The sequence below is a fragment of the Lipotes vexillifer genome, unplaced genomic scaffold, assembly GCF_000442215.2.
Source record: "Lipotes vexillifer unplaced genomic scaffold, Lipotes_vexillifer_v1.1 scaffold169, whole genome shotgun sequence".
Classification (NCBI taxonomy): domain Eukaryota; kingdom Metazoa; phylum Chordata; class Mammalia; order Artiodactyla; family Lipotidae; genus Lipotes; species Lipotes vexillifer.
In genome coordinates, this window is record NW_006793375.1 from 685,424 (window position 1) to 695,125 (window position 9,702).

At 42.5% G+C, this 9,702-nt stretch overlaps 1 protein-coding gene across 1 annotated transcript in view; it reads right to left on the minus strand.

Annotated features, from left to right (window-relative positions):
• The window catches only part of BMX (BMX non-receptor tyrosine kinase), a 42,936-nt gene that overhangs the window by 30,211 nt on the left and 3,023 nt on the right, over window positions 1–9,702 (minus strand). The window contains exons 3-5 of the mRNA XM_007466328.1: window positions 9,259–9,340; window positions 5,027–5,146; window positions 2,464–2,528 (exon numbers count right to left, since the gene is read on the minus strand). Of these exons, the coding sequence (XP_007466390.1) occupies window positions 2,464–2,528; window positions 5,027–5,146; window positions 9,259–9,340 (267 nt within the window). The remainder of the gene's footprint in view (window positions 1–2,463; window positions 2,529–5,026; window positions 5,147–9,258; window positions 9,341–9,702) is intronic.

The window sequence follows — 9,702 nt, forward strand, 5'->3', positions numbered from 1 at the left end:
GGGAAGGAGGAATGGGGAAGGGAGAAAGGGGGGAGGGAGGGGGAGGGAATTACTTGCCAGAGACTAGATGCCATGGTTTTGGGCTCCTAAATTATCCTCTGCTCTTAGATTTGTTTAAAATAAACTTTATTAGAGTATAATTTACATACCACATCCTATGAAATTCACCCTTTGTAAGTGTAGAATTCAGTGATTTTTAGTAAATTTATCAGGTTGAGCAGTCATCACCACAATCCAGTCTTAGCATCTTTCCATCACCCCTGTAAGATCTCTCGGGCCCATTTCTAGTTAGTCCCCGTTCCCATCCTACCCCTAGGTAACCACTAATTGACCTTTGCTTATTCTGGACATTGCTCTTAGGTGTTTTACAGAGCCATAATTTTCAAGCTTCAGGGCTGGAGCATGTATCCAAACCAAAAAAAGCAATATCACTGATAACAAACTAAAACCCCCAAACCTTAAAAATTCCATCAGTTTCCTAGGGCTGCCATAACAAATTACTACACATCTGGTGGTTGAAAACAACAGAAATTTATTCTCTCACAGCTCTGGCGGTCAAAAGTCCAAAATCAGGGTTTCACTTAAAGGCTGTGGGGGAGGATCTTTGCTTGCCTCTTCCAGCTTCTGGTGGTTCTAGGCATTCTTGGCTTGTGGCATCATAAGTCCAATCTCTGCTTAGGTCTTTAAATGGCCTCCTTCTCTGTGTATCTCTCTGTGTCCCCTCATCTTCTTACAAGGACATCAGTCATTGAATTTATGATCTATCCTAATCCAGTATGATCTCATCTTGATCCTTAACTAATTATATCTGCAAAGACCCTTTTTTCAAATGAGGTCACATTCTGAGGTTTTGGGTGGACATGAATCTGGGGAGACAAAAATTCAACCTATGACAATAATGGATTTCTTTTTGTCCTTCATGTTGGTTTACAAAAGTTATATGGTTTTAACTTAGATAGAAAGAGAGAAGTAAGTACGTGTGAATGTGTGTAGGTGAAAATAAGTACCCAAGACACCACAGAGCTGATGGGGGGATGGAGATGCTCCCTTACTTTCAGGTGAGCTTCCAGAAAACCACAGGGAGGCCATTTTATGTGTCTCCTGGCATTTGAGGAGGCTGACACCTACCTGGGAAGCCTAAAAGCAGGAAGTTATGGCTTTGAACCCAAGAGAGCAGAGCACAAGGATAGCCTGTACTGTGAGCGCTAGCCACATACAGTTTTTCTAAGCAGAGCGATCAAGGTTTTGTTTGTTTTCCTGTAGGCCAACTCCACCCTTGAGTGAGGGTTGGCTGGGAGCCATGTTGAAAGGAACTCTGCCCTAGATGAGTGAATGGACCCAGTAGAAAGTTTGAGGGCTAGAAACCGAAGAGCTAAGGGTCAAGACATTTGCTCTGTCATAAAACTCCACCCCAGGGGGAAATCCACGGAAGTGTCCTGTATGATAAAGAATCAGCATTGGAAAACTGTCTCACCCAGAAGCCACCACTACCAAATCATGATGGGAGTGGCCATGTATGACTGTCTCTTTTTCATTATACCCTCTCTTCCTGGGCCTCAATACTGAAAGCGTCAGAAATCTCAGCCTCTCCATGACCTCTCCCCCAAAGCAGGCTGCCCTCTGAATGCAGACTTGAGCTAAGGGAAGAGGGGGATGTTTTAACTTGAAATGACGTTTCGAGTCATGGGATTATAACATTGGATGGATCACTTTAGAGGCTGTTCTCATGACTACTAGTAATTGGGAAATTTTATGTCATCTGAGGTAATGACATACCTCAGGGACGGAGAAGAAAGCCCACCAAGTGGCTCTGAAGGGATAATGGAGGGAAAGAATTATATTCTGCTTGTGCCCTATGGGGTCCCATTCCTTTGCCAGGATACGTACATGAGGCAGACTTAGCCATGCTGGTGGTGGGGGAGGAATGTCAGCCAATAATAGCTGCCTGTTATATGCGATGCCATCTTAAGGGCTTCTCCCACATGCATCATTTTTTGTGTTTACAGGTTGGAAAAAGGCCCAGTCGTTAAATGCAAAAAATATAAAATGGTGAAATGGTTCTACGTTTGAATTTATTATTTGCTACTGCCATGGCTATTGGCGATAGGTCACATCTTCTCTCTCTTTGCTGGGCATTCTGAATGAAGCCCATGTATTCTAGTCTTGAATTTGGCAACTCTTGGTTTATTTTTATTTTATTTTATTTTATTTTATTTTTTTGTGGTACGCGGGCCTCTCACTGTTGTGGCCTCTCCCGTTGCGGAGCACAGGCTCCGGACGCTCAGGCTCAGCGGCCATGGCTCACGGGCCCAGCCGCTCCGCGGCATGTGGGATCTTCCCGGACCAGGGCACGAACCCGTGTCCCCTGCATCGGCAGGCGGACTCTCAACCACTGCGCCACCAGGGAAGCCCCTCTTGGTTTATTTAATATATCCTATGAAAAAAATTGAAATGTTGACTTACCACTCTGTCTGGGAAGATGGGAACTCTATGTTTTTCTTCTTTGGGTTCAATGTGCAGATCAGCATCTGAAGAGTAAAACCAAGTAATGGCAGAAAAAACTTTAAATAAAACAAAGCAAAACACCCAATGTTATGAATCAAAAGAGTGAACTAGATCGTGTGAGCAATACTCCAGATTACGTGAACTTGGGCAGAACATCTGGAGTGATTCTGCTGCTTTCTTGTATGATACCCAACTCAGATGCCACTTCACTATGGATTATCAGTATCTTCCCAAGTAGAGAAGAAATTCAAGGTCCTCTAAATTCTGTAAACTATTACTTTATACCACATTTCTACTTCGTCTCTGAGTAACAGATATCTAATCTCATTGGGTAGTATCTACGAGCCTAGGATTCAGAATCCATGTCTGATTCTTCTTTGATCAGCTCATACAAGATGCATAGAAATAGCTGATTTATAAGTGAACAAACTTATCCTGTGCTTCCCCCCGCCCCGTTGTTAGGATACTTGTTGGTTTTTCTTTCTACTCACACATGTAGATAGACATCCAGGTTGTGAGGGTGAAGCCATTGTATGCCTTATAAGTGGGGTCGCCATATGGTTTATTGACTCAGCTGGAACATTTCTGACAGTGATGGGTAGGCTTTTAATAATTATGCTAGGTCCCCAGCTGCAGGATGAGATTGTCCCAAACAAATTGGGGTGTATGGTCAACTTATTTATAGGCCGTATATACCTTGGACAGAGGATGGTCCATGACATTTTGGAAACAGAAGGAAGCAAAGATGCCCAACTGTTCCCTTCCTAGTAGATATGCCTGCGGGCTGCCTTGTAGCTCAGCAGAGGAGGAGGCCGAGGGAAGAAGTGACACTTAGGCAGACAGACAATATCACAGCTGTCTGCAAGCCATGACACCTCTACTACGTTCTGTAGTTTTCTTCAGAGGCCGGCAGAGAGCCTTTGGCATCCAGGACACATGGCAGGTGCCATCCAGACAGGGCCCAGGAAGATAATCCCAAGGCAGTGCTCTCTCTGGCCTGTTTTCCTGCTCTTTACCAGGGAGTTAGGGCAGAGTCAGAGCTGGAATCTGGCCTGCTTGAGTAATAATGCTGACCATAGACAGAATCATTGGGGTAAATGATTAATGCTGTAAGGAGACATTACTCTCTGGCGCTTCACACTGGAGGGAAGATCCATGCCCAGTCCATTCTGTATAGTTCATTAAATCATTACAATTCATGAGTATAAAGGACAATGTGGTCTAATTAAGATGAATAAATATTCATTGTATAGTTTGAGAGGGGAAATACAATGAACATTTAGTTACTGATTTTTTTTTTTTTTTTTTTTTTGCGGTACGCGGGCCTCTCACTGTTGTGGCCTCTCCCGTTGCGGAGTGCAGGCTCCGGACGCGCAGGCTCAGTGGCCATGGCTCACGGGCCCAGCCGCTCAGCGGCATGTGGGATCTTCCCGGACCGGGGCACGAACCCGTGTCCCCTGCATCGGCAGGCGGACTCTCAGCCACTGCGCCACCAGGGAAGCCCTAGTCACTGATTTTGTTGTAAAGTTACCCATAGTAACATTAACACGATTGTCGGGGGTCAATACTATTGTGGGGTGAATTTGAATAATATTTCACATCCTTGTTTTACCGTTCTTGAAGTCGTTACCATGCAGCTGATCTCATTTAATTCTTTAAAGTCATTATAGTCCAAGCATAGTTTGTCCAGGCTGGTAAAACTGTTACCAAAATAAGTTCTCCTTCTTATTTATCAACAACTTCATGTTGTTAAACAATGATAAACTTCTAAAATATATGACTGCTTCATGTAAGTATCCTAGTGATACAGAAGGACCCCGTAGGGCACAAGCAGAAAACAGCATAATTCTTTCCCTCCATTAGCCCTTCAAAGCCACTCAGTGGGCTTTCTGTCCCTGGATAAAGTGTCAGGCAGATTTCCCTGGGAATATAACTCTGGATAGAATCTGATTGCACAAAAGCAAACCCTACCCTACTTTCTGTGATGTTATTAAGAAATCAGCAGACATGTACAGAATGGCAAACCATGTTAAATATATCTTTGAAAACTTGGCCATCCATCATTTTGGTATATATGGTGATTAAAAGTGTTACTTAAATTTTATCCTTGGGCATATTTTTGAAAAGAATGTTGGTTTTTTAAGTTTATGATGTTAGTTTGTGAACCATGGTGATATGTTCACCACGTTCTACCCATCTGGAGTTTATCTTCAACCAGGAAGAATTTTGGGAGGAAATAAACAGCTCCTTGCTTGATTTATGATTTCCGTTTAAAAAATATTTCTCATGACATGAATGAATGGCAGATGTTCATATTGTTATTATTTTAAGGAACATGACTCAATTGACCCTGGAGTTAGATTTCATTTGGTAGATATCATGTTCGAAGCTGGATATTCATGATGCTGACCAATCTGGCACATCTTGTTTTCCTGAACTGGCGACCTGTTCTGGCATTTGCCAGGTTTGCCTAAAGGGCATCGTCCACCCAGGGTCCAGCCCAACAGAGGGGTCACATTACATGCTTCCCAGAGAGTACATCCTGGGGCCGCTTTGCAACTCTGCTGGCAGCACAGGAACTTTCCGTACACGAAGAACCCACTGTGGTACTTGATCAGCAGATGGGGGTTGCCCCTTATCTCTGGGGAGCAGGCAGGAAGAAAGCACAGAATGAGTAAACGTTGGCCCAAGAGAAGAAACACATTCAGTAAGTGTTGTTATCATAAAACAATGAAAACCTCATTTTGCTAGCAACCAGGCTAAGAGCAAATGGTTCCCAAAGGATGTAAGTCTTTCACTCAGAAGTTAAGAAGCCAAAAAGAAAAGTCTAATCATGTTTTAGTAAGAACAACACAATAACTTATATCAGTCTTAAAAAAAATACTGCTAGAAACTACGTATACGCATCAGCTTGGTGTTAGGATTTTAGAGTAGGACTAGATCTTAGCAAGAAGAAAAGAAGTTTCCAATAAACATATACTCCCCCCGCTTTTGCTTTTATTTCGAAACATTTCAAATGTGCAGAAAAGTTGCAAGAATAGTGCAGTGAATATCCATATACCCTTCACACAGAGTTACCAACTTTTAACTGTTTGCCACATTTGTTTCATCTCATTTTCTCTCTGTACCTACACATTATTATTAAAATTTTTTATCATTATTATATTTTGCTTAACCATTTGAGAGTAAGTCACAGATATCATGACCTAAATAATGTCATCCATCACTACTTGAGCATGTAACTTCTGTCAACAAGGACATTTCTTTATATAACCGTAATACAATGATCAAATTCAAGAAATTTAATACTGATACCGTACTGTTACTTAATATATATTTTGTATTCAAAAATTTTCCAGTTATTCCAATAATACCCTTTGTAATCATTCACTTCTTCTGATCGAGGATCCAATCTAGAAACACACATGGCATTTAGTTATCTAGTTTTTCCTGAGCTAGAACAGTTCCTCATCCCTTCTTGGTCTTCTGTGACTTTTGACCTGTTTCCACTAAGGAATAAACGGTTTATGGGGCTACTTTTCTAGAAATATGTGCATATTTAAAAAAACCCATGGGACTAGGGCAATGCTGAATCCAAAGAAACGAAATTCTAATGTTGGAGTAGAATACTGTGTCTGCAACAAATTCACCTCTCTCGAAATACAGCATAGAAGCCTACAAGGTCTTAGTAGAGAACAGTTCAACAGGATTCTCCGGGTAGGGAGGGCTGGTTCTCCGTGTGACTTAAACTCTTTCCTTCTTGATTTTACATTCATCTTGAGGATTCCTTATTTTGATCCCAGGAGAACTCCTGGGATCAAAGTCCTGTGGCCCGACTCTGGGCTGGAATCAGGAATGTTCCAGAGAGTTGATAGTCTTTTGCTTTTGGCAAAACTCTGCTTAATCCAATGGGTTTGTCCCTGTACGGTAGATTTTCCAAATGGAATAATAAACTTTAATATAAAGTAAAAAACAAAACAAAACAAAACCCAAAAACACAAAACAAAACAAAACCCTTCTTTACAACCACGACTCAAGGAAGTGTTTGGGGATAATAATATCTACTTTGCTGGCTCATTGGGAGGAGATGAGCCAATGTATGTAAAGCATCCAGCACAGTGTTTGGCTCAGAGTAGGTGCTCAATGAACAGTGGGCTTTAATGATATCATTCCCTTAGTTTAACCCAGCTCAGCTTAGCTGAAAATTCTGGCATAAAAAAACTTTACCAAATATTAATGGGAAATTATTACAAAAATCACAAAAAGCAAAAGAAGTTAAGATTACAAAACACTAGTTTCTGACCTTGGTCCCAAATGGTCATTGCAGTTCCTTGGGCACATTTCTTGCCTTCCTGCTCTGTAAGCTCCTGGTCTCCATGTACCAGGATTCCTATTATTTTCTATTACATGGATTTGGTTTCCTGGGGACCTAATTGTTTTCCAGCCAAGTCCAAAAGTCCACATTGCAACACTCCCACCATCTAATAATGACAATAAGAGGAACTCATATATTGATATGTGTATAGGACTTTACATATTTTTCCTCACACTATCTCATTTAACCTACTCAACAACGTTGGGGGGAGCTATTACTGTTATCATGGCTCTTACAGAGTCAGGTAAACTGAGGTGCAGAGAGATGGTGTAACTTGCTCAAGTTCACAAATCTAGTCAATAGTGTATTTGAGACTCGGGCCCAGGCTTTTTCTAGTATATTCCAATGCCCAGATGCCAGCTTCCCTGCCAAACCCCCTTCAGTTTTGATTTTTGGAAAGAAGGATACAGTTTATTCACATCTGGTCAGCTGAATTCCGAGCCATGGTAGCTGACCTCACTCACCTTCTCTCTTGCTGTCTTCCAGCACAGAGGCTGGAAAAGCCAGATCCTGTGTTCCAGCTCCCTTTGCACACAGAGATGGCCATGAGACACAGTTCTGGCCAACGAGACGCGAGCAAAAGTTTGCAGAGGGGCTTCTGGGAAAACTCAGAGCCTTTCTGGGAACCTCTTAAGGGTGGCAGAGCAGAATCTAGAAGGAGCCAGGGTTCCTACTGACTTCATTGAGCTGCCGCACCAGCCCTAGGTTTGCTTACCTCTGGCCATGGAAGAGGAACAAACATGTATTTGTTTCAGCAACTGTTTGGTGTCTTTTTACCTGCATCCCAAAGCATTATTAACTGATAACAAATGGCTTACTATGCACATGGCAGCCTTAGTGATAGGGTCTCTCTGCAGCTTATGAGGGGCTAAGAGGTTCACTGCTGTTTCTCTCTCTGCTTTCCTTTTATGTTCCATAAGCCTTCACATGAGCTGCCCAGGGCCCACCCAAACCTGCCTACCATATATAGTCCCAGAAAGACCCACACAGAACCCTAGTGCGTGACACATAGCTGCACACAGCGGGTGTCTACATAGCAACTGCCCCTGGCACATCCCCCCAAGGGAGACTGAATGGGAAGCAGCATCTTAGAGCTCCTCCCAGAGGCCCCGCTATAACACAGTGGCTCATGTTAGTGTGTCGGACCCTTTAATGTGTTTATGAGTCATTCATTTCTGGCTCGTGAATGCTCTAGGAAAAATGAAATCTGATCTCCCATTTTACAGATCAGGAAACTGAGACCCAGAGACATTAGGTGGTTTTATAGATGACACAGCAAAGCAGCCCTTGTTCGCAGATTTGTCTCACTCTAAGAAGGATGCCCTTCTTACTTCAGCAAGCTGGCGGCAGGTAGAGGGAGGCTTTTCTCTTACCTGGACCACTTGATTCTCCTACAGAATAGGTTGCTAAACCCTTTCATACAAAGGGAAAAGTAAGCCCTGTGAGTGAAAAAGGATGTATTTGCATTGAAGTAGAGTAGGTGGTTGTCTAAGTGGTGTAATTTGAGGGGTAGTGAGAAGAGCCCGAACCTAAAACTTAAATGAAGTAAAATCTTCCCCCATCTGGGAGCTTAATATCTGCAATTCCACCAAGAGAGTCACTCGTTTGAGTTAAATATTGTCCTCACACCATTACCTACTTTAAAAATGAAAATATCATAGGGAGAAACATCACAGTGCCAAATTAGTAATAATTTTCTCTCTTCTGTCAAAGGTTGTTACCAGGGCAGCCTAAGAATCACTAAATAAATGTTTCATGAAATTCCCAGCTTTGCCTGGCATTTATACTGTACTGTTTAAAAAGTTGGGTTTGGGTAATTGAATTATGTGTTCTCCATAATTAGGTATGTGACGTTTGCCATGTCTGTTTAATTTCACTTATCTGAAAAATGGAGAATAGTATTATTACCCCTTGCCATAGAGTTGTCAAGAGGATTACCTAAGAAAATGTTTCCAACTACTTGACACAGTAGCTGGCAAATGATAAGTATTAGTAAGTATTAGACATAATTTTCTGTAAATACCCAAAGTACAGTAGCTACGGGACTCAAGAGAGAGCCCCATGAGGATCTAGACTTTGCTCTGATAAAGGCAAGCGCAGTGGGTGGAGAGCAGGTGGTCTGGCTTCCTCCTAGCTGTGGGGAAGGCACAATAGCCAGCTGTGTGCTGGGCAGGAAAGGGAATACGATGCCCAGGCTTCCTCTAGGTAACAAAGAGAATGCAAAACAAGGATGAGTGCAGCACATTCTCTGAGGTTGGTAGGAAAATCAACAGATTTCTCTATTGGTGTTAGGCCCTTTTATTGCCGTATCTTTCCTCCACTAAGCCTCAAAAGAGCTCAGTCAGAGACTCCCTTTGATGACATTTTAAAAAAATTACCTTTCTGTAATGCTTTCAACCACTGACTTCGGCTCTCTTCATTTGATGCATACACATAGAGAAGCCCATCTTTATAGACAATCTGGAAAGGAAAAGGTTTGGTGCATTTAGATATAATTGTGTTATAGTTCAATCTGGTACAACTACAAATTTTTGTTATCCAAGAGAAACACTGAGTTTGCCTATATAATACACATTAGCTCCGGAATTAGATTTTTTAAATCTAGTTATTTTTATCCTCCACCCCTCAATTAATTTTTTTTTTTTTTTTTTTTTTCTTGCGTTATGCGGGCCTCTCACTGTTGTGGCCTCTCCCATTTGCGGAGCACAGGCTCCGGACGCGCAGGCCCAGCGGCCACGGCTCACGGGCCCAGCCGCTCCGCGGCATGTGGGATCCTCCCGAAACGGGGCACGAACCCACGTCTCCTGCATCGGCAGGCGGAC